At 41.3% G+C, this 25,722-nt stretch overlaps 1 protein-coding gene across 1 annotated transcript in view; it reads right to left on the bottom strand.

The window, feature by feature from the left end:
• The window catches only part of RNF130 (ring finger protein 130), a 109,225-nt gene that overhangs the window by 54,827 nt on the left and 28,676 nt on the right, over nucleotides 1-25,722 (bottom strand). Inside the window, exon 2 of the mRNA XM_023193656.1 lies at nucleotides 24,754-24,948. Coding sequence (XP_023049424.1) covers nucleotides 24,754-24,766 — 13 coding nt within the window. The 5' untranslated portion in view covers nucleotides 24,767-24,948. The remainder of the gene's footprint in view (nucleotides 1-24,753; nucleotides 24,949-25,722) is intronic.

The raw sequence follows: 25,722 nt of genomic DNA, 5'->3' as shown, positions 1-25,722 counted from the left end.
TCTCTCACAAAAACAGGAAAATTAGCCAGGCATGGTGGCACATGTCTGTGTTCCCAGATACTCAGGAGTACTCCCCATACTCCACCCCTAAAGCCTGAGGTGGGAGGATCACTGGAGTCCCGGAAGTTGAGGCTGCAGTGAGCTGAGATCACATCACTGCATGCCAACCTGGGTGACAGAGTGAGACCCTCAAAAAAAAAAAAAGAGAAATGTAACAGTAAAAGGAGTTTTATAGAAAATGTAACCCAATGGAACATATATCTTTTTACTACCTTACTCAAAATTCTTACAGCCACTTTATTAGAAGAGCAGTTTATCAGAATACTGATTAAAAATCCACAAAAAAACTATAAAATTAAAGCAAGCAATAAACATCTAATTAACGTCTAATTACCTTTCTGAAATAAGAGTTTTCATCAGTAAGTTAGAGACAATCATAAAATAATGCTAAGCCACTTTAAATTTCCCTTTAGAAATCTCTTTTAAAATGTTGTTCAACAGGCCATGATCTGTGGTATAAGATACCAGGTATGGCTATAAAGTAACTGAGACGGATCCCACAAACAACATATGACAATCAGTCTCATTGCTTTATAATCACACCAGGTACAAATGGTTTTAGAAATCAGTTGAGGCTCCCTCTTGAAGACTCAAGCTGGAAAAGGAGTAGGGAAAGCTGAACAGGTAGCCAAGGAAACCAATCCATGTAATTCTATTCAAAGAACACTAAATAAGAACACCAACTAATTTCAACGGGGAAGCTGTTTGGGAAAAGAAGTGTGTAATTATTTCAACCATCCATTCAACAATATTTATTGAACACATACTATGATAAGGCTCCTTTCACCTCTTAAAGAGAGTAGAAAATTACCTGCTCTTGATGCAAAAATCCACGTGCCTTCAGAAGCAAAGGGGAACCTTTCGGACTAGGGAGAGAAGCCGCTCGCAGTGGCGTCCTTACAACAGCACAGACAAGGGCCGGGCAGGGGAGCCCAACCCTGCCGACCAGGCAGGAGGACAGCAGAGAGGCCAGCAGAACGAAAGTCCACCACCAACACTTGCAAAGGACTGGAGTGTTAGCCATCTTAGGTCTTAAACCTCTTACAGAATCTGGGGAGAGTCCCCTCCTAGGAGAAAGGGCCTTCTCCCCAAACTCCACCCCTAAAGCCTGATAGGGTTCAAAGACCCTGACCTAAAGCTGCCTCAGACATTTGACTTTCAAAGATCTGAGGAGCTTTGGCCCAGCTTCAGGAGGGATACACACACCAAAGGAAATGGAGGCATCAGAATAAAGGCCCGGTCAGAGCAGGCAGTGACTGATAAGAGTTAAGAATAATTAGACCGTAGCGCTGTGGCCCACGCCTGTAATCCCAGCACCTTGGGAGGCCGAGGCGGGCAGATCACGAGGTCAGGAGATCAAGACCATCCTGGCTAACACAGCGAAACCCCTTCTCTACTAAAAACACAAAAAATTAGCGGGGCATGGTGGTGCCTGCCCGTAGTCCTAGCTACTCGGGAGGCTGAGGCAGGAGAATGGCGTGAACCTGGGAGGCGGAGCTTGCAGTGAGCTGAGATCGTGCCACTGCACTCCAGCCTGGGTGACAGAGCGAGATTCCGTCTTAAAAAAAATAAAAAATAAAAAATAAAAATAATTAGACTGTAACACTGTAAGTATCAAAGCATATTTGGGACATGCCCCATCACTCCCATGTCCCAAGCCCTGGGCAAACACTGCTGAGCGCAGTGGCTCACGCCTGTAATCCCAGCACTTTGGGAGGCCCAAGCGGGCGGATCACAAAGTCAGGAGATCAAGACCATCCTGGCTAACACGGTGAAACCCCGTCTCTACTAAAAATAGAAAAAAATTAGCCGGGCATCGTGGTGGGTGCCTGTGGTCCCAGCTAATCGGGAGGCTAAGGCGGGAGAATGGCATGAACCCGGGAGGCGGAGCTTGCAGTGAGCCAAGATCGCGCCACTGCACTCCAGCCTGGGTGACAGAGTGAGACTTCGTTTAAAAAAACAAACAAACAAAAAAAAAATTTGAGGGTCCAGAAGGACTGCTGCTGAGGGAAGCGTTAGGTGTATTCAGGGTCAAGCTGCGCATGGGGCAGAGCCCTGGCTGCCTGTGTCTCCGTGGGTCCTGCTGGCTCCTGCTCCCAGGAGTTCTCATCTCACTCCACTGACTTAATGAAAGTCCTTCTCAAACGTTTATCCACAATACTTTCAGTGCTTCAAACCCAGTCCTCATTTTTTTCTTCACTGATCCCTTAAAGAACTCAAGGGGGAAAAACAGACACATTCTACATTCTTTTATGAAATGAATATAGCAATAATTCTGACAGATGGAGGTTATATCAGTTATAGATTTCCTGCTGAGACTTGTCAGTTTTCCTAAAATATAGATTTGCCCTGTCACTCTGCTTTGAAAAGCCTTTGATGTATCCCTTCTGTCAAACAAATAAAGTCCAAACTCTTTCACTGGACACTCAAGCACTGGGGAGCCAAATGGCCCTGAGGGTAAGTGAGACACGGGACGGCGAACACTCTCTGACCCAGTGAAACTGTTGGGCAAAGTGACTTGAATAGTGGTTCATGCAGTCTAGGCAGGATGGAGAGGTGAAGCCAGGAGGGAAACTGGGAGAAAACGAAGAAAGGGTCCAGGGAACTGGAAGCTTCAATAAAACTAAATGACAGGAAGAGAGGGGGAGAAAGGGAAGAGGCACTGGTCAGGGCATAGGACACAGGAGTTTGCAACTCGAGCTGTAACAATCCTGGGAGATGATGAGGCCCAGGGAGCAGCTATGGGGCCAGGCTCCTGGAAAAGTAAAATGGCTGAAGGGTCTGTGGAAGGAATTTCTGTTCGCTGTTCACTTTCCAGGTGGATTCTGAAGTTGCCCAGGATGGTGGCAGGACCTCTGATGAACAGGGAGCAGTAACAGGAGGGGAAGTACAGGACTATGGAGAGGAAGAACACGGTCTGCTGCACAAAACTGAAACTGGAGTCTCCCCATGTGGAAGTGACTGGTTTGGACGTGCTGTACACCACCACCACAGTAGCCCTCAGCGCCCACAGATGCACAGCAATGACCAGCTTGTAATTTTGCTAATGCTTGAACCTGAACCTCCTGCCATGTGGCTGCTGGGAAGCCGAATGTGTAAGCCACTGAGTGGTAGCCACTCACTGATAATTTCTGAGGACACTGGGCTACAGTCTGTTGCCAAAAGCCAAGGGTCTTCTTTTCTTTCTTCCTTGAGCAGGAAGTTCTTCAATCACATACAAGTAGGGCCAAGGGGCCACTGTACAGCACTCGGATGTCAGCTTTTCTTCTTATGCTATCTCTTGACTGTATGTCAAGGGGGCAGGAGCAAGGACCTGCCCAGAACAGAAAGCTTTCTTCCTTCACACAGAGGCAGAACGGGGGTGGACACTGAAGACAAGCCACCCATCAGTGGAGAGCCACAGACTCTCAGTGAAGAGCTCCCAGGGCTGCCAACTTTCGACACAATACAGGAACCCCTATAAATTACTGATCCCTCTCAGCCGAGCGGTTCTAGCCACAGGTCACCTGGATTTAAGTGTCAGACAAGTCTTCTTTCCTTAAAATCTAAATTTCTTTTTTTGAGATGGAGTCTCACTCTGTCACCAGGCTGGAGTGCAGTGGCGCAATCTCAACTCACTGCAATCTCTGCCTCCCAGGTTCAAGCGATTCTCCTGCCTCAGCCTCCCGAGTAGCTGGGATGACAGGCACACACCACCACACCTGGCTAATTTTTTTGTATTTTTAGTAGAGACGGGGTTTCACCATGTTGGCCAGGATGGTCTTGATCACCTGATCTTGTGATCCGCCCACCTCAGCCTCCCAAAGTGCAGGGCTTACAGGTGTGAGCCACCGCACCCAGTCAAAATCTAAATTTCTAAATGTCTGTTTGTGGCTCTTGGTTCTCCCATCTGGAAAAATACCACTGAATAAAACCTGTTTTTCATTTATTGATATATAAAATACCATCAACCACAAGGTACATCATTATGCATCATGAAGAAAAAAATCTGTCAAGAAATTCTAAGATGTCATCAGATATAAGAAACATTCCCACTTTAAACTGCACATCCTGGAATCAATGAGAATTCTTCCTTGACATAACAATTCTTAAAATGTTCAAAGACAGCCTCCCTGGGACCCCACTTCAGTCTTTTTTCCATACTAATTCTAGAGTTCCAAAGCATTCATTTAAAAAAAAAAACAAAAATCTTTTTTTAAAGAATCTAAAACTTACAGAAAAATTGGAAATATCATATAAAAACTCTTTTTAAAAAACCCAGAACCATTCAAGAGTACATTGCTAGCATGATGCCTCATCACTCCCGAATATTTGGTATTTTCCTACAAACAAAATTTATAAACATAATACAACCCCCAAATAAGGAGCTTAACACTGATGTATCACTACCACCTAATCCCGAAGTCCATCCAAGCTTCTGCGACTTTCCCAATAAGGTCCTTCACAGCAGCCCAGATCAGAGTCATACGCTGCACTCAGTCGTCACGTCACAGCCATCTCCGTCTGTCTGAAACTGTCCCTCAGTCTTTGTTGGTGTTTGTGACCTTGGCACTTTTGAAGACTACACACGGCCCAGTTGACCTGTAGAAGGTATTTCCCTATGCCAGATTCAGGCCGGGTGCTGCTGGCAGTAACGATACAGAGGTGAGGCCGTGCTCTTCGCAGTGTACACCATCAGGCGGCCCACAGCTTTTTTTATTTGCCATTACTGATAAAGTCCAGTTTGATAATTCGGTAAAGGTGATTCCTCCAGGCATCTGCACCGTGAAGTTCCTCTTTTCCCCTTTGTAATTAGTATGTATTCTGTGGGGAGGTGCTTTGAGGCTAGGTAAATATTTCATCCTCATGAAACCTTCAGTTTACTTTTACTTTTTAGATCAGTATAGATTCATGGTTCCTATTTCATTCAATCGGTTAAAACAGCTACTAACATTATTCATTATGATGCTGACATTCTAAATTATGCTTCATAAGACCCTGTGTACAGAGATTTCCTATCCTATTCTTTTCTGGAAATTGGTTTTCCAGTGTCTTCACTTATGTAAATGTTAACTACAAATACAATACTTTCAGTATCAAGAGTAGCAGGACACTAACATCTCCCTACATCTGATTGTGTCCACAGGGATACAGAGTAAGATTTCAATAGAATTTTTTGAAGCCACGGCACACATCAGCATACACGGAGTTCACGTGACTGAAGGTTCCCAAGCATTCTCCTTCTCCACTTGAACTGTCACTTAAGCCACGTCTCCACAAACCTTTGTTATACTCGTTTTAACCCATTTGCAGGTTTACTTAATGAATACTTCCTCTTATCTATGTTTCAAGATTTCACCTCCCTAGTTTTGTGCCCTTTTCAAGTAAGATGCTTACATTTATGCTTTCTTACAAGTTTTTGATAAAAGAATTTTAAATGGGTGGGAAAAGAAATGTTAAGTACAGAGTTAGGCATTCTAAGCAAGGGAGATTTAGGTTGGGAGGAAAGTGGGCTACAGAAGCTTTCACACCAGGCACTAGAACTCTAAAAGGCCTCCAAATCTGTTATTTACATTAAAGAATTTATAAATCTGAGAGTTCACTGAACTGAATAATTAAGTAAATAGGTGTAGGATGGCAAGAGCCAGGTTTTTCATTTAGGAGTGAGAGTTCAGTGATAAGAAAGGAGAGAGAGCTACAATGATCCATGTGGCAATGTACTAGAGTTGGAGACCTAAGTATGAACTCATTGTTAGCTTAACATCAACGCAGATGATTACAGATAGAAATATTTATAGAGGCCAGGCGCGGTGGCTCACGACTGTAATCCCAGCACTTTGGGAGGCCGAGACGGGTGGATTACCAGGTCAGGAGATCGAGACCATCCTGGCTAACACGGTGAAACCCCGTCTCTACTAAAGATACAAAAATTAACCAGGCGCGGTGGTGGGCACCTATAGTCCCAGCTACACAGGAGGCTGAGGCAGGAGAATGGCGTGAACCCGGGAGGCAGAGCTTGCAGTGAGTGGAGATCGTGCCACTGTACTCCAGCCTGGGCGACAGAGAGAGACTCTGTCTCCAACAAACAAACAAAAAAAAAGAAATATTTATAGATAGGTATATATGCAGGAGTTAGGATACATGCATGTATTTTCTTGTTCTGTCAGCTGAGAAGGCCCAGAAGCAACAGGCATCTCGGTAGTAACATCACATCTAATGCCGGATCTTGGTTTTTACTACTACTCTGCCAATAAACAGAACCAGGGTTCCTTGGAAAAATGGCTGATTCTAGGATTGATGTGTCATTACTGATGAAGTTCAATAATGTTCAAGGGGCAGAAAATATATGCAAAAGGAGCCTGGCACATCTTATAGCACCAGAGAGTAAGCAAGTGCTCAAAAACTAAACCAAACCAAAACAAAAAAACAAAAAACCAACACCCACAACAATGGAGGCATGTCAAAGGACACAGGAGCCAACACAAAGAATTCCCAGTGGCCAAAGATGAGATAATTTGAGTAACAAAGTTATACTGTATTACAATCCTAAGTATAAAATAAATACTCATGGGTCCATACTGATACAAATAAATGACTGAACAAATTAACAAATGGAGCAGAGGCAAATCACCCATGCAGAAAAATTCCAAATAATTCTGTAGATACTCCACCCTAAGGGAGATGGAGCATAAATCCCCACTTACCAAGTGTGGGCTGTACTCAGTGATGTCAAAAGTTATTGTATGGAAGGGGAAAAAAGGAGTTAACTTCACAGTGGAGAAGCTGACAGACACTACCTCAGCCAGGTGACCGAAGTCAGCATCACTGGTGGTCTTTCACACTGACAGCACGTAAACTCGATACGATAGGATGCATGCTAATGGTACTTTATAAATCCCTGTGGTCTTCCTCCCAAAAACCCATATCCCTAGCCTAAGTATAAGAAAACTATCCAACATGTCCCACTTGAAGGACATTCTACAACATGCTGGAACAGCAGTCCTCAAAGCTGTTGAGGTCATCAAAAACAAGCAAAGTCTGAAAAAGTATCACAGCCAAGAGGAAACTAATGGATCATGATGACTAAATGTAATGTGGTGTCCTGGGTGGGATCCTAAAACAGAAGGTGAAAACTAAGGAAATATGAATAAAGTAATAGACTTTGGTTAATAATTATGTATCAACATTAGTTCACTGTGGTACAACAAATCAACATCTCACATGGTACCTAACAGGGGAAACTGGGTGCGGGGTTTGCAGGCATTCTTTGTACTATCCTCACAATTTTTCCATAAACGTAAAACTGTTCTAAAAAGTAAAGTTTTTTTTTTTTTAAAGACTCATTATATAAAAGGGAACAACTTCTCATCAGAAAAAACGTAAGCCAGAAAACAACAAAACAACGCCTTTAAAGTGCTGAAAGGAAAATTCTGTCACACAAAAATTTCCACCTGTCTTTGAAAAATGATGGCAAAAAAAGACAATTTCAGATGAATAAATGTTGAGAGAATTCATCACTGGGAGATCTGTGCTGCATGAAATGATTTTTAAAAAGGGAAATGACACCAAATGGAAACTTGGAAATTCAGAAAGAAATAAAGAACAGCACAACTGTTAGTATGTAGGCAAATATAACAGCCTACCATTTGTTCCTGAGTTTTGCCATTCCCGCTCCCTTCACCAATGAGGGGCCCCTTTTCCTTCTTCCTCTAAATGCTCCTCAAACTTAAGCATCCGACAGTGGGTCTCATCGGACAGTGGGTCTCAACAGGGGCAGTAAAGCTCTCCTGGGGGTGTCTGGAAACCCTGTGGGAGGGAACTCTATGCTGTCACAGGCATGGAGGTGTGCCACCAGCATTTAGCAGGCCCATGCCTGGGAGGTGAAACACTCTGTAATGCAAAAGACAGACCTGCAGAGCAAAAGGACTGCCCCAAAATACCCCTTGCCTTGTCCTCCACTTCCATCCTGAAGCGAGAAGCGCTGTAAGCATTACTGCAGGGGTAAGAGATCCCCACCCAGAACTCTAACATCCACAGCCTAAGGCTGCATGATTCTGCTTAGCAGCTGTGCCAATGAGACCAACTCTGGAGATCCTACCTCCAAGCTCAGGTCCATCACCATATGAACTTGCTATCAGTTAAGAATGTCTTCCATCCTGGAACCTAGGAAACTGATTTCTAAAACAGCATTTCAAACCCATGTAGATCCTTTATATGATTTTACCTTCCTCCTCTTCTGCTGCCAGTGAGAAAAGAGAAGCACAGAAAAGACAAAAAAGTAAATCAAGTGACGACTTCAAACAACCCGCCTGGGACACAGAGCCTGCCAAGAAGGCTGGTGGACAGTCTCATGTATCTGCTGGTGGAAGCACTCTCCAGTTCTACTTCAGATGTAAAGAAAAAACGAAAATTAAGAGCTTATGGAAGTTTTAAAATGGAACCATTGCATTTATTTTTTTAAAGGCTATTTTTATTTTTTAAAAGCTACTGCTTAAGTGTTTCAGTTTTAGATTTTGATAATTATGAATTTTTTAAAAAAATGTATGAACCAGATGGAAGATACAGTAGAAGTATGTGCAAACTCAGGCAAAAATATAAATGCAATTTAAACCCTGACTTCCTGCCACAGCAGTACACTTCAACTTCAAGCTCCATCTTTTCTAAGGTAGTTAAATCCACATTCAATTAGAAGCTAAAAAACTTTAAATGGTAAAACAACAGTATACTTATAGTCCTCATTTCCTTGATAGGCATTTAGAATAAAGAACACAGATTTACATTAAGTGGCCCAAATTACTGATATTTAAAGGTATTCTACAGTGTGTTTGTGATTTTTTACTCGTTTTCATAAAGCATTTTTTGTATTCACAGTGAATTTTCTATATTTTACAAAGTGTGACATTTTTCTATTCAATGCTAGATAATATAGAACTAAATAAGTTTTTAAGAGAATATGATGGAAAAAAGGTGAAGAGCCATTCAACTAATTTTGTTCAACCATCCAAAAAAAAATACCCAGTAAGAAGCATCTGATATTGCTGACTGATAAAAAGATTAAAAAGCAACATTATTATTTGGTTACACGTTTATCTAAATTACCTCATCTTCCTTTCAACAATGGAAAGAATGTCCACAAAATTCTTACAGACATACAGATAAAACTACAGCTATTTTAATCAGACAGTGATTTAACACAACTTAAGATGATTAAACAGTAACAGTAAAGTCTATATAAATCTTTAAAAACCAGGAAAACAGATCCATAATTTTCAGACAAGTATGCATTACTGTAAACTATCCAAGAACCCGTAACTTCCCCTTCACACTACCACAGATCCGCTACCTACATGACAAAGAACTCACTCTGCTAACCAGAGGTAACAAGTGAAACCACACACTGAGTGGCCTTTCCTGTCAATGACGTCATGGATAGGGCACTGGCACAGATGTCCTTCAGTCACCAGGTAAAGGGCATGTTTTAGAATAAACAGGACCAAGCTCTTGCTTGACAAGGCAAGAAAACAAAATGCTTACACTTACATTGGTACATACAGTATATATGGAATACTTATATTCCAATGTGGAATTTTAAAATTAGGTATAAAACATAGCCTTAAATGAAAAGAAAGCTTAACAACCAAACTAAATATCTTAAGAAAATCATTTCAGTGCAACCCATATTTATTTTGTTCAGGGCATTTTGCTGACCACTGCAGAGAACCGAAAGACATGACACAAACTTTAACTTCATGAAACTCTGGGCTTTTCCTTACTGCCAGTCAAGTATGCAAAGAATGAAAACACGAAAGGAAAAGGACAATACTGTCACGGAGGTATAGAGAGGGCTCTGAGGACTACAGGAGCCTTGGACTACAAACTCAGTAAAGGCAGTGATCTGGGTGTCTCTCCTTTTGACTTTTACCAGTTCTTACTAGTTCACATTGAAATGCACAGCACAGAGAGCTGCCAAACCTACTGCTTCTGCCCTACAATGAAGGGAGGGGCAAAACTGGCACATGGTGAAAGCATGGGTCTCCGGGTCCATCCCTTGAGACTGTCTGGGCGGGGGTAGGGGGAGGATCCTGGAATCAGTGTCTTTCCAATTACCTTATGTGATTCTGACACAAGCGTTCTTCAATTTCTGTAGACAGCACCATCCTACAGGGTGAGAAGGGTTATCTGTGGAGGGAGGAGCCTGGAAAGCAAGGAGTTGCCACTGTATAATGACTTTCTCTGAGTATAAGCAGAAACAGAAAGGCAGAGAGCTATGGCATACAAAAGTCAGAAGAGGATCATAATTCTGGGGATTTATCGTGAATGCCTGGCTGAAAAGACGAGACCCAGAGAAGCTTCTGATGGAGTGTGTGTTCTCTGTGCTACTTAACGTGAACTTCTCACCCCATTCTCAGGACAGGCTTTCAGCTAGTGCAGCTCGCCAGACTGAAACGGGACCTTTCCACAACCACTGCCCCTCCCACCCCGAGCATGGGCTCCATTAAGAACCCTATCAGCCAGGACGCACGCCTTTCTGCCCCACTCTTCCTCTCCACACTTCACCTGTGGGAACTGTGCCTTGTAGGGCTTCTGTTGCCACCACTGGTTCCCTCCACACTCCCACCCAATGCTTCCTGGTTTTCCAGGTCCCAATTAGACGGCAGAGAAGAAGCTAAGAACCCTGCTAGCTGCTTGAGACACCTGCCATTCTTCAGCAGGGCTCTGGCTGCCCGGTTCCGTGGCTGCTGCACGTGTGAGACGGTACACCCTAGTGCGGCACTGGAAAGCACAGCTTAGGCAGCATCGACGCCACGTCTCCCTTCTTTCAAATCCTCTGGTGACTGACAGCCCTTGCTTTAGGCACACTTCTGCTAGGAACGGAACTTACTATTACCCTATCTACCATGTTGAGCCATGCTGTCTCGTTCCTGTACTTACAATTACTTTTGTTTAGCTTTTCCCCACCTCAGACCCTTCACTCGCGAGGGGCCTTGTGCCTAGAATACTCTTCTCCACTCTTCAACTCCTATTCAGACGCAGTCCTCTCTGACCCCTTGGACCTCAGTCACTGCCCACAGTCATGACGTCATACTCAGTGTTTATCTTCTCTGCTTGATTATAACTCCATGGAAAGAGGTACCATGTGTGTCCTGTTCATGTTTGGAGCTCTAACAAGAGTTCAAACAACAATCAGCATACAGAATCCAAATCCCTCTACCTGCAGTTACCTAGCTTTCTACCTTTCCTTCAGACTCCCTCTACTCCAACCAGATTCCTGATTCATGTGGTTCCCCTACTGAGGGTATTTTCTCTTTCTGGTCAAATCCTAAGTAATCCTAATTATTTAGGGCCTAGCACAATGAATGCCTCCTATATGAAGTCTTCCAGACCTGAGTCAGAACCCCTTTCATAATACTATGCTGATCCCGCCACGTAGGTATGCAAAGCTAAGCACTGAGTGGCTCCCCAATTATTTCATGCATGTGTGTCTCCCTAAGGGAGGAAGTATTCCTGGCAGACACTCACTTGTACATCCTTCTAAAAATCCCTACAGTGTCCATCACAGGATGCCTGGCATATAGCAGGTATAAATCAATACCTGTCAATTAACTATTTTTTGTACTAGATATATTTTAAACAATGGAAAGTTATATGGAAAAACACCAGGAGAATGAAGGAAAAGTATACTTAAAAATGTTTTAAAAACTGCCAGTCTCAAAATGAAAGAAATAATTGATTTCATAATTTTATAAAAGCTACTGCTTATTCCAGGCATAAGAAAAATTGTACAACTGTTACACATTAAACAAGTTTGTTAGCTCAATAAATTTTGCAATCACCCTCTTTTAGGTAGATGAAGATGCTAGTTTAAGGACTCAGTTACCCGAACTCACAAGGCTGATAATCAACTTGGTCTAAGATTCAAATCCCAACCTTGTGACTGTTTGATATTTATGCCAAATTCTTTTCTCTATTTTAGAAGTACTATATCATCCAACTAAAACTGATTTTTTCTTCTATAACTAAAAATGATTGAGTATGTCATAAAAAATTAAAATCTGTGATAAATTATTAAATATGATTTTGGAAGATGAACAACCAGAAGAAACTGAGACAGCTATGGAAACAGATAGTGATCTATAAATCGGATGAAATATTTCAATAATGTTTTTCTAAGGTGATGAATATGTAACAGACAGCATCTCCACTGAGAAAAGAATGAAACCAAGCATTTATTCTGTCTGGAAAACAGGAGACAACGGACAACAGCCTAGAAGTTCACAGGGAAAACAGAAAGGGCTCAAAGAAAAAGGACAAAAGCACTAACCAAGAACCAAGAATCCTTTCACATTCTAAGATGAGTTAGTTTGCAGATAGTTCACAAATTCCCAAACAAAACGGCATTTTTACTAATCTTAAAAATAAAAGCAATATTATATTGCAGATTTTTTTTACACAAAAGGGCTTACTTCCATTGCTTTTGTGAACAATACATCCATGTTTTCCATTTAAATGACTGTGTAACTTTTTGGATTAAATAAGACTCATTAAACTGGAGTAGCTTGGCTTACATTTCTAACTCTAAAATATATAATGTGTGTGTCTATGGCACGTCTTCACAGTTAATCTTTCAGTCTTATACTCAGCATGTTTCTACTAATTATAAAGCAAAGCAAATGTCTTTACTTTTACATTTTTCTTGTCCACTTTTTTTTAATAGAGATGGGATTTCACTATGTTGCCCAAGCTGGTCTTGAACTCCTGGTCTCAAGTGATCCTCCCACCCTGGCCTCCTAAAGTGCTAGGATTACAGGTATGAGACACTGCACCTAGCCTCTTGTCCTTTTTTTTTTTTTTTTTTTTTCTTTTTTGAGACAGAGTTTGCTCTCTTGCCCAGACTGGAGAGCAGTGGTATGGTCTTGGCTCACTGCAGCCTCCGCCTCCCAGGTTCTCAAGCAATCCTCCCACCTCAGCCTCCAATGTAGCTGGGACTACAGGTGAGCGCTAGCACACCTGGTTCATTTTTGTATTTTTAGTAGAGACAGGGTTTTGTAATGTCTAGAACAGGCTGATCTAGAACTCCTGGACACAAGCTATACCCCGCTTAAGCCTCCTAAAGTGCTGAGATTACAGGTGTGAGCCACCATGCCTGGCCACTATCCACCGCTCTTTTTTTTTTTTTTTTTTTTGAGACAAGGTCTTGCTTTGTTGCCCAGGTTAGAGTGCAGCAGCACAATCTCAGCTCACAGAAATCTCTGCCTCCTGGGTTCAAGGATTCTCCTGCCTCAGCCTCCCAAGTAGCTGGGACTATAGGCATGTACCACCATGCCCAGCTAATTTTTGTATTTTTGGTAGAGATGGGGTTTCATCACGTTGGCCAGGCTGGTCTTGAACTCCTGACCTCAAGTGATCCGCCTGCCTCGGCCTCCTGAAGTATTGGGATTACAGGTGTGAGCCACCACACCCAGCCACTGTCCACTTTTTATACCATTCTATCATTATATAGTCTTTTAATTTCTATCTTGAATACTTAACAATATGAATAAAAGAAAAGATCACCTCATGAATACTTGCTTTGTCCCTCCAAGTCAGAATACTTGAGGACATGCAACTGAAACCTGTTTCAGTTTAAGATCTTATATGTGTGTTGCTTTTGAACTTTAGTTTGCATTATGCTTTTAAAAACCAGCTTTTGTGAGGTATAATTTACACCCTATAAGACTCATCTTTGTAAGTGTGCAATGAGTAAAATGATAGGGATGTGCAACCATCACCACATCCAGTGTTGGGTCATTTCCATCACCCCCCAGGAAATTCACTCCTGCCCTTTTTAAAAATACATGTTCCCTTTTTGGTGTTTTATTTTTGTTTTTTAAAGATGGGGGTTTTGCTGTAGTTGCCCACTGAACTCGTGGGGTCAAGGGAGCCTCCTGCCTCAGTCTCCGATGTAGCTGGGATTACTGATGTCTGCCAACATGCGAGCTCTCTCATGCTCACTGCAATTAATCTTCATGCCCACCTCTACCCTACACAGCCACTAATGTGATTTCTGTCTCTGTATGTTTGACTTTCTTAGACATTTCATATACATGGAATCATATAATAGTGGCGTTTTGTGTCTGGCTTCTTTCATTTAGCTAATGCTTTTCAGCTTTATCCATGTGTCAGGAGTTGATTCCATTTACAGCTGAGAACATCACCAGTGTGAACTGTGCAGCTCCACTTACGGGCAAATTGTCTTCCTTCTTGGCCATCCCTGAAATAACAAGACCACCATCCTCTTCCTCCTATCCCCCAAGCCTACTCAATGGGAAGAAGATAAGGATGAAAAACACTATGGGGATGTGACCAACTTCCACTTAATAAGGAGTAAATATATTTTCTCTTCCTTAGGATTTCCTTAAAAACGTTCTTAAATAACAGCACACAACATATGTAACAAACAAAGGATGTGTTAATCGCCTATGTTATCAGTGAGGCTTCCAGTCAACAGCAGGCTATTAGTAATTAAATTTGGGGTTGGGCACGGTGGCGCACACCTGTACTCCTAGCACTTTGGGAGGCTGAGACGGGCGGATCACCTGAGGTCAGGAGTTTGAGACCAGCCTGGCCAATATGGCAAAACTCCATCTCTACTGAAAATACAAAAATTAGCTGGGCATGGTGGCACAGGCCCGTAATCCCAGCTACTCGGGAAGCTGGGGCAGGAGAATCGCTTGAACCCAGGAGATGGAAGTTGCAGTGAGCCAAGGTTGCGCCATGGCACACCAGCCTGGGCGATAGAGTTGAGGGTCCGTTTAAAAAAAAAAGGGGCCGGGCGCGGTGGCATCCCAGCACTTTGGGAGGCCGAGACGGGCGGATCACGAGGTCAGGAGATCGAGACCATCCTGGCTAACACAGTGAAACCCCGTCTCTACTAAAAATACAAAAAACTAGCCAGGCGACGTGGCGGGCGCCTGTAGTCCCAGCTACTCCGGAGGCTGAGGCAGGAGAATGGCATATACCCGGGGGGCGGAGCTTGCAGTGAGCGGAGATCCGGCCATTGCACTCCAGCCTGGGAGACAGAGCCAGACTCCGTCTCAAAAAAAATAAAAATAAAAATAAAAAAATAAAAAAAAAGGGTAAATTTTGCGGGAGGCAGAAGTTACACGCAGCTTTTTGACTGTGTGTGGGTCAGTATTCCTCCCTAACCTTCTCATTGATCAAGGGCCAACTGCAGTTGCTGAACTATATTCAATTTTATGGACATATAACTTGTTCATTTATTCACCAGTGGATGAACACCTGCATTGTCTCTACTTTTGTGGCCATAATAAGCAATGCTGCTATGAGCATTTGTGTGTAAGTCTCTGCGTGGACTAACTCTCTGTGTGGACATGTCATTGTCTTCATTTCTCTCAGATATCTGGGAGTGGGCTGCCAGGTTGTTTGGTATTTTTATGTTTAACTTTTAAATAAATTGCCAAACTATTTTCCAAACTGGTTGTACCATTTCACATTTCTGCTTGCAACACGTAAGGATTCTAGTTTATCCACGTCCTCAACAAAATTTGGTACTGTATGACTTTCTAATTATAATTATTCTAGAGGATGTGAAACAGTATTGTTTTGGTTGCACTGTTGTTTTGACGGCATTTGTCTAATGATCAATACAATGTCAATTATTAAACCCTTTGCCCACTGTAAAACTAGGTTGTTTATCTTTTTATAAGAGTTCTTTATATAGTCTGGATGCAAGTCCTATATCAGATGTATGATTCAAAAATATTTTGTGGCTTATCTTTTCATTGTTTTAATGGTTTCTTTGGAATGACAAAGGTTTTAAATTTTGATAAAATCTAATTTTTTATACACAGTGTTTTTGTAGTCATAGGCAAGAACTAAGAAGTTCAAAATCACAGACTATCTTCTAAAAGTTTAGTTTTACCTCCTACATTTTGTCTAATATCCAAGTGAAGTCATTTTCATGTAGTCTAAATCCCTCCCTCCCTCCCTTCCTCCATCCTTCCCTTCCTCCCTCCCTCCCTTCCTTCCTCCCTTCCTCCCTCTGTTCCTTCCTTCCTTCAAACGACCTTGCTCTGTGGCTCAGATTACAGTGCAGTGGTGCGATCCTGGCTCACTGCAGCCTCAATCTCCTGGGCTCAAGTGATTCTCCCACTTTAGCCTCCCAAAGTGCTGTCATTAAAGGCACAAGCCACCAGGCCTGGCTTCTTTTTTTAAATTTGCACATGGATAACAATTGTTTCAGCACTAGTACTTGAAAGACTGTCCTTCCCTCACTGAATGATCATGGCACTTTGGTTGAAAATGACTAGATTCTCAATTGGGATCCATTGATCTATATGCGTATCCTTCTACCATTACCACAATGCCTTGGTTACTAAAGTTGTGAAACGGAGTAGTGTAAGTCCTCTAATGCTGTTCTTTTTCCAAAATGCTTTGGCTATTCTAGGTACTTTGCATTTCCATAAAATTTTAGGATCCGCTTATCAATTCCTACAAAATACATGCTATGATTTGCATAGGTACGTACCACAAGGAATTTATGTATCAAATTTAAGATAACTGCCACCTTGACAATATTGAACAATGGAATCAAAGGATAGGAAAGGGCTCTCCATTTATCCAGATTTTTTTCTTTTTTTTTTTGAGACAGGGTCTCGCTCTGTCACCCAGGCGAGAGTGCAGCGGCATCATCTGGGCTCACCACAACCTCTGCCTTCTGGGCTCAAATGATCCTCCCACCTCAGCCTCCCAAGTAGCTGGGACCACAGGTGCATACCACTATTTATTTTTTATTTTTTTGTAGAGACAGGGTCCCCCTATGTTGCCCAGGCTGGTTTTAAACTCCTGGGCTCAAGAAATCCTCCCGCCTTGGCCTTCCAAAGTGTTGGGATTACAGGTATGTGCTACCACAGTTGGCTGAGATTTTCTTGAATCTCTCTCAGTAATGTTTGTAGGTTCAATGTGCAATTCTTATATTTCTTTTTAACAAGTTTTTGTTCTTAGGCTATCGAGAATGAACTCTTCTTAATTTCACTTTTGGAATGTTCATAGCTAGCATATACAAATACAGTGGCTTTTGGGCAGACCCAGTGGCTCACACCTGTAATCCCAACACTTTGGAAGGCTGAGGTGGGCAGGTCACTTGAGGTCAGGAGTTCGAGAGCAGCCCAACCAACATGGTGAAATCCACGGTGGTGCGCGCCTATAATCCCAGCTACTTAGGAGGCTGAGGCAGGAGAATCACTTTCACTTGAACCCAGGAGGCAGAGGCTGCCGTGAGCCAAGATTGCGCCACTGCACTCCAGCCTGGGTGACAGAGTGAGACTCTGCCTTCAAAAAAAAAAAAAAAGAGAGAGACAGAAATACAATTGGTTTTTGTATAATGACTTTGTATTCTACATTCTTTCTAGATTTGTTTATTAGATCTAGTGGCTTTTTAATAAATTCTATTTGATTTTCTACATACATAACCTGTGAATAATGAATTTTATTTCTGCCTTTCCAAACTGGATGCCTTTTAGTTTTTTCTTCCCTGTTTACAATGGCTAAAACCACCAGAAAAATGTTGAGTAAGTATAATGTCGAAATCAAGGAATGAGAGTGGACACTCTTGGCTTGTTCCTGATTTTAGGGAGAAAGCAGTTAGTCATTCACCATCAAATATGCTGTTAACTGTGACTTTTTCATAGACGCCCTTTATCAGGCTGAGGATGTTTCCTAACGTGTTGAAAGCTTTTTTTTTTTTTAAATCATGATAGGTACTGAGATTTTGTCAAATGCTTTTTCTGTACCTACTGAAAATGCTTAGTTGGCTTTTTCATTTATTCTATTGATTTTTCAGATGTAAAAAAACAAAACAAAACAAAACAAAACTATATATCCCACTCCTGGGGTAATGAATCTAATCCATTTTATATGTTACTAGATTCTATTTGTTAATAATTTTAAAAGAATTTTTGTACCTACATTCATAAGGGATATTGGTATATAGTTTTCATGGATATCGTTGTTTGGCTTTGATATGAAGGTAAAAACTGGCTCCACAGAGTAAGTTGAGAAATGTTCTCTATTTTCTGAAAGTTTGTGATGGATTAGAATTATTTTTTCTTTAAATATTTGACAGACTACACCAGTGAATATCATGGGAAGAGATTTAATCCCCAAATCAATTTCTTTTTTTTTTTTTTTTTGAGACAGAGTCTCGCTCTGTCGCCCAGGCTGGAGTACAGTGGTGGTGCGATCTCGGCTCACTACAAGCTCCGCCTCCCGGGTTCACGCCATTCTCCTCCCTTAGCCTCCTGAGTAGCTGAGACTACAGGCACCTGCCACCACGTCCAGCTAACTTTTTGCATTTTTAGTAGAGACGGGATTTCACCGTGTTAGCCAGGATGGTCTCGATCTCCTGACCTCGTGATCGGCCCGCCTTGGCCTCCCACGGTGCTGGGATTCCAGGCATGAGCCGCTGCGCCCGGCCAAGATTTCTTACCTATTATAGGTCTACTCAGATTTGCTATTTTTTCTTGAGTCAATTTTGACAATGTGTATATTTTTAGGAATTTGTTCATTTCATTCAAGGTGTCTAATTTGTCAGTATAGAGAAAAAAGTAAACATAGCAGGTTTGAAGTACTATCCTTCAAAAGGCCTGCTAACAATGTTGGCCCTTGGGTGGCATCTGGGAACATGGATTTGGGGAGGATTTCCACCATTACCTAATAAAAGTGACTCACTGTGAGTGTGACTATGTGGTGAGTACTGTGAGTCCTAGTGAGTCACTGAAACTGTGGATGGTCATGGGGATCCCAGACATAGTTATAGTTACCATAAAGTTGTTCACAATATTCATTTATAATCCTTTAAGTTTCTGTAGAGTCAATAGTGATGTCCTTTTTTAATTGTGGTTTTGGTAAACTGCCTTCAATGTCTATCTAAAGGTTTGTCAATTTTATTGATAGTTCCAAAGAACCAACTTTTGGGTTTCATTGACTTTCTCTATGACTTTTCTGTCTCACTTATTTCTCCTCTAATCTTTATTAACTCCTTTGTTCTACTGGTTTGGGGTTTTGTTTGTTTCTCTTTTTATAGTTTCTGAAGGCAAAACTTAGTTTAATGATTCTAGATCTTTGTTTCCTGACCTAGGTATTTAAAGCTATTAACTTTCATCTAAGAACTGCTTTCCTAGCATCCTACAAATGCTGATGTGTTTTCATTTTCATTTGGTTCCAAATGTTTTTAAATTTTCTTTTTGATATTTTTATTGGACCCATGTGTTATTTAGATGTGTGTTGCTTAATTTCAAATACTTGGGAATTTCCCAGATTTTCTTCTTTAGTTGTGGTTGAAGAATGTACTTTGTACAGTTTCAGTCTTTGAAAATATATTCAGACTTGTTTTATAGCCAACCATATGGTCTCTCCTAGAGAATGTTCCATGTGTGCTTGAAATCAATGTGTATTCTAGTCAGTACACAGAATGTACTACATATGTTGGCTACGTCAAGTTGGTTAATAGTGTTGGTCAAGTTTTCTATATGCCTACTAATTTTCTATCTAACTATTCTATCAATTACTAAGAGTAGGGTATTAAAATCTCCAACTATAATGGTTGAAATGTCTGTTTTTCCTTCCCATTCTGTCAGTTTTTGCTTTGTATATGCTGGGTCTCTGATATATGTTGGTGTGCCTGATAGTGTCCCACAGGCATCTGAGGCTCTGTTCATTTTCCTTCAATGGATTCTTCCCTCTGCTATTTTGAATCTGCTGTTGAAGGCCTCTAGTGAATTCTCCATTTCCAAAATTGTACTCTCCAATTCTAGAATGTCTGTCTGGCTCAGCTCTTTTATATAATTTTTATGTTCTTTACTGAGAATCTCTATTTGTTGTCTCATTGCTGCCATTCATTATTGTCATACTTTATTTCTTTAAATACAGTTTCCTTTAGTCTTTGAACATATTTAAATTAATTGCTTTGAAGTTTTTCTCTGCTAAATCCACTATCTGGGAACACTCACAGGCAGTTTCTATAGACTTTTGTTTTCCTGAATATGAGTCAGACATCTCTATATTTTGCATGTCTTATAAACTGTTGAAAAGTGAATATTTTAGACAATATATTGTAGCAACTCTGGATTCTGATATTTTCCCCCTTAAAGTTGGTGGTGTTGCCTTGTCTGCTTATTCACTTTTGTTTAGTAATAGGCTGGGTTAAACACACGAAATCTATTTTCACTGTAATGTGCAACCACAACGTGTCCACTCAGTTTCTTCTTGTTCTATGTTCTTTTTCCTCCTTCTTTTTAATAAGACTGGTTTCCTAGGAACTGCCCAGTCACTGGCTCTCCTGTGGTAGCCTGCCTCTGTGAAGTCACTTCCACAGACAGTGACACTGGACACTGGTGTCACCCACCACTGTAGACAGAAACTGCCAGTCCTTGCAGCCTGCTCCACACCGGCAGAAACTCCATACAGCATAGCTTGGGGAGTTTGGGAAGCAGCACCCTGCTAAACCACAAAATTCCATTGCTCTTACCTGAAGTCTAGAAGTTTTCCAAAGCATAAATGTGTCTCAGATTTAGATGTCCCTTCATTGACATCCTAAACACTGAAATGGCTGTTTTGTCAATTCTGTCCAGTTTTTTAGTTGCTTTTTTGGAAGAGGATTTGCTGATCTCTTCACTTGGTCTTTACTGGGAGTGCTACCCCTACTTCTCTATTATTTTTAATTCTACCTTATAAATATTTTACAAAGTTTTTCTCTAATGATTATTTTGAAATATTTCAAATAAGCAAAAATTACAAAGGATATAATAAATATCTGTCTACCCACACACTCAGCTTAATAAATAAAACATTATAGATACATTTACTTCTCTCTGATCCTATTTCCTTTCTTCCCTCTCCAGAGACAACCATTATCCTAAATTTTGTATTTATTAATCTTATGTATGTTTTTCTTAGTTTATACCTATATACATGCTCTTAAATTACTTAATTAAAATGTTTTGCATTTTAATTTTATTCAAATGATATCTCACTCTAAATATTCTTCTATAACTTACTGTGTTTGGGAGACTTATGTAATACATGTAGCTTTAATTCATTGACAGTTAACTGCTGCATCAACATGCCACAATTAACCCAGTCTCCTACGACAGACACAGGTGTTTTCAATAATCTGCTGTTACAATGCTGTAATACTCTCATACACGTTGTCCATGCACAAGTGCAAGAGTAACAGGGTGTAAAGAAGAATAGAGAGGCTATCGGTGCTTGTGTAAATATATGACATCTACCCATTGGCTCCCACGTGGTTGGAGACGAAATGTGAGAGACGGGGAAACGGCGGTTGTGTCTACCACAGGGATCCATGGCCTTCCACAGAGTCTAGATTGAGAGTCACAAGGGGCCTTACAGAAGGCCTCCATACTCCAACCCCCACCCGGGAGGCAACGTGGCCTGTGTCACAGAGCATGTCAGGGGAAAATTTGGGACTAAAATCTAGGTTTCCTTTCTTTATCGCCTTCTTTCTCAAAGCAAGATCTGTAGACCAGCAACGTTAGTGTCACCTAGAAACTTGTTAATAATACAGGCTGTTGGGCCATATTCCAGACTTATTGAATCAGAATTTGCATTTTAACAAGATTCCGAGATGCACATTAAAGTTTTAAAGCTTGAAAAGTAGAGTGTGTCTCTAGGGGTGAAATTACCGATCACAGTGTGCAGATTCTTTTAACTACACTAGACAATGCCAAATTTCTCTCCAAAGTGTCGTACCAATTTACCCAGTTTAGTTTCCCACATTTTTTTTCTTTTTTTGAGACAGAGTCTTGCTCTGTCGCCCAGGCTAGAGTGCACGCTGGATCTCAGCTCACTGCAAGCTCCGCCTCCCGGGCCCACGCCATTCTCCTGCCTCAGTCTCCCGAGTAACTGGGACTACAGGCGCCTGCCACCTCGCCCGGCTAGTTTTTCGTATTTTTTTTTTTTTGTAGAGACGGAGTTTCACCACGTTAGCCAGGATGGTCTCGATCTCCTGACCTCGTGATCTGCCCATCTGGGCCTCCCAAAGTGCTGGGATTACAGGCTTGAGCCACCGCGCCCGGCCTCCCACATTATTTTTTCTAACTGTCTATGAACCTAATCACAACCTAAGGCCATTTCCTATTGCTCTTATGTACACCTCCACTGTCTGCCTTACAAAGCTTCCATTTCCTAAGAATATATCCTCAAACTATACCCCTGCATTTCTTTAATTGGTACTATTAAACACTCGTCTGTGATAAAAAGAGTTACATGGTCAAATAGGTTTGGGAAACACTAGATTAATCAAGATAAAATAGGCTTTTTGTTTAGTTTTGTGTTTGTTTTTGAAACAGGTTCTAACTCTGTTGCCAGGATGCAGTGCAGTGGTGTGATCACGGCTCACCGCAGTCTCAACTTCCCCAGGTTCAGGAAATCCTCTCACCTAAGCCTCCCAAGTAGCTGGGACTACAGGCATGCACCATCACACCTGGCTAATTTTTGTATTTTTTGTAGAGATGGGTCTCCCTATGTTGCCCAGGCTGGTCTTGAACTCCTGGGCTCAAGTAACCCTCCTACCTTGTCTTCCCCAGGCTCAGAGAGCAGTGATCGTACCACTGCACTGCATCCTAGGCAATAAAGTTAGACCTTGTCTCCAAAAAAAAAAAAAAAAAAAGTCTGTTTTATGTTTTACTTTGATTAACCTAGTATTTCCCAAATACTATAATCCAAAGTTCTTGGATTATAGGTGTGAGCCACCACGACCAGCCAAAACAGGTTTTTTAAGACTTCTCAGAGACCCAGAAACGTTAATAAGTACTAGGAGCCCCTAGATGTGGACTACGTTTCAAGGATTTTCTGAAACTTTGTGTCTCCATGAGTCCTCTAGGAACATATCTAAACAAACTAACATTTCAAGGAACACCAATGGGAAATGCTGCATTGATACAGGATTCTCGTCCTTTTTAAATACAAGTAATTTAATTTATTTTAAGATTTCAATTCCCTCTTACAATTCCCAGATCTTCTCATACTTTTATTAAAAGACTCTCATTTTAGCTACTTCTCTGTGGTTTTGTGTAAGTAAAACAACATTAATAAGAAAGAAAAATTCATTTTGCTCAGCTGAATTTCTCCCTATTCATTTTTCTTCGTGTTTTAAATAAAGAAGAAATCAGCATGGAATGAAGATAAGTTACATTAGGCCCAAATTTTTAAACAGTTTTTCTTCCCTCTGAGACAACTGAGGAAACCAAACTGGCACCTGCTCTGAAACCTAGCAGAAAAACTATCCTCCTGAGTCCCGTGTTTCCACACAGATGTCCAGCTAAATTAAACTGCTCCTTAATTTTCTTTTGGTTTCCCTGAATAAAAGTTACACGACCCCAGTGATCTCTGGAGAGTGAAAAATCACACATTTTATTTTATTCTATGTGTTTTTCTTTAGTTTCAGTTTTTGTACAATAAGCATGTGTTACTTTTGCAATTGGAAAAAATACACCTCACTTATCTTCTTTTCTTTCTTTTTTTGAGATGGAGTCTTGCTCTGTCACGCAGGCTGGAGTGCCGCGGCGTGATCTCGGCTCACTGCAACCTCCACCTCCCAGGCTCAAGCAATTCTCCTGTCTCAGCCTCAGCAGCTGGGATTACAGGTGCCCTCCACCATGCCCAGCTAATTTTTAATTTTTAGTAAAGACAGGGGTTTCAGCACGTTGACCAGGGTGGTCTCAAACTCCTGACCTCAAGTGCTCCGCCCACCTTAGCCTCCCAAAGTAATCCTACTTCTAAAAGGCTGAGTTTGAAAGGAAGACAAGTCAGCGGGCACTGAAGTTCAAATCTGCCTGCACCATTCTATCAAGATGTGCAGGGAAGCGCCTGTGACTCTCAGCTAAGATGGGCAAGTCTTTGCAAGAAACTTGCTAAAAGTCATTACGTGAAAATTACACGATGAAAAGTTAGTTCTTTAAATAAGTCAAACTCTAAAATTCTCAGGAATGCAAAAATAAATTTTATCTAGATTTCAACTGAAGGAGACAGAGTGGTGAAACTAACGGAACATCAACAACACTGGGGTGTGAGCCCTCTGCTGTCGGCCCTTCCTAGTCTGTAAGATGAGAGAGAACCTACATCATGCATGGTTATTGTAAGAACTGTCTAAAAAACATATTTAAAAAACTCATCACACAGCGCCTGGCATTTATATAATTAGTGCTCAATAAACTGCAACTATTGTTATTAAACAATTAGAAATACCCTGACTGCTTCCAGAAGAAATAAAGAAGCATTGTTACTACTGAAATTATATGAATTACTAAGTCAGTTTCAACATTCATCTGATGAAAACAGAATCCTTCCCAGACAGGTAATCCTTGAGAATCCATGACATAACCTGGGTGAATGATTCCAAATCAAATACATTATTTGTCAAAGTTAGTAAGCAAAAGGTAGAAACACAAAACAACTAAGGATTTAATCACAGCCAGTGATTTAGTAAGTCCAAGTTGTACGGACTGCTGTCATCATTACTTGTGAAAAAGAAGAAATTCAAGGATGGGGAAAAAACATGTATCTCAACAAACAAATGGCAATACTAATAGAATTATGTTGGAAATTACATGGCTTCAGCAGAGGCAGAATGCTTACCTATAAAGCAATGATTTCTAAGAAGAAAAACATCAACAGCCCCCATGTTTTGTTTACCTGGGTGAGTCATGGTAACCGGCTCCTCTTTGGATTTATTATTGTAGATGACTACAGCAACTGCATTGTGGAAAGCAGCCCGTGATATTTTCTCTTTAAATGTGCAGTTTCCCCTCTGCAGCAAGGCAATCCACTGTTTGATATTAGGAGGGACAAAGAACCGGGTTTGTGGATCACAGCCCAGATGATCAGCAACTGAAAAGAAAAAGAAATATACACACGAAAGATAAATAAAACTGACCAAGTCTTTATCAAAGCGTCAGCTGCTTTCCGAATACCACACAGAGCTAAAGCACGTCAAGCAGCTTGTAGCCAGCAGAGCTATGAACACATCCACAAACAATGCAATGAATCAGTCTCTACAGGGAGAGACACTCCAATGAACTGTAATATAATGCACATTAAAACAATGAAAATTTCTTAACTTTTATAGACTGTTAAAAAATAAAAAGACTGATAATATCCAGTACAGGGCGGTAAAGGGAGGAGGAAGAAAAGGCCAACACAGATGAGAAACCCAGGTGACTGATGTAACCCCGACTTTTACTCATTCGTGTTCAGGTGCTAGCCCTCTCCACACACACCCCACCACTCCACACACACCCCACCACCACCACCCCCGCTGTGAGAAAGCAGGAGACTGGACTGGGGGCCGATGAGGAAGCCAATGTAATTCTTGGTTCAGTTACTAAGCGATCCTGTTGAAATTCAACCATGTTTGAGCAAAGTTCTTCATCAATGTCTAAGGAAAATTTACAAGTTTGGTTTTGGCTTATATTTGAAAGCTGAAGTAGTTAAAATAACATCTAGGTAGAATAAATGTATTATTCCTCTAATTTATATTAGCAAAAGTCACCCCACAACTCTCTATCAAGATACACTTACTGTATCCATCTGTTTAACAGGTTACAAGAAGACACTAAGAATGTTGGTACTACAAATTACACGGCCACTGTTCTGGATTTGTTG

This window comes from Piliocolobus tephrosceles, chromosome 4, assembly GCF_002776525.5.
Source record: "Piliocolobus tephrosceles isolate RC106 chromosome 4, ASM277652v3, whole genome shotgun sequence".
NCBI lineage: Eukaryota > Metazoa > Chordata > Mammalia > Primates > Cercopithecidae > Piliocolobus > Piliocolobus tephrosceles.
The sequence above is the reverse complement of the archived record's forward strand: the minus strand, read 5'-3'. Positions and strand labels throughout refer to the sequence as shown.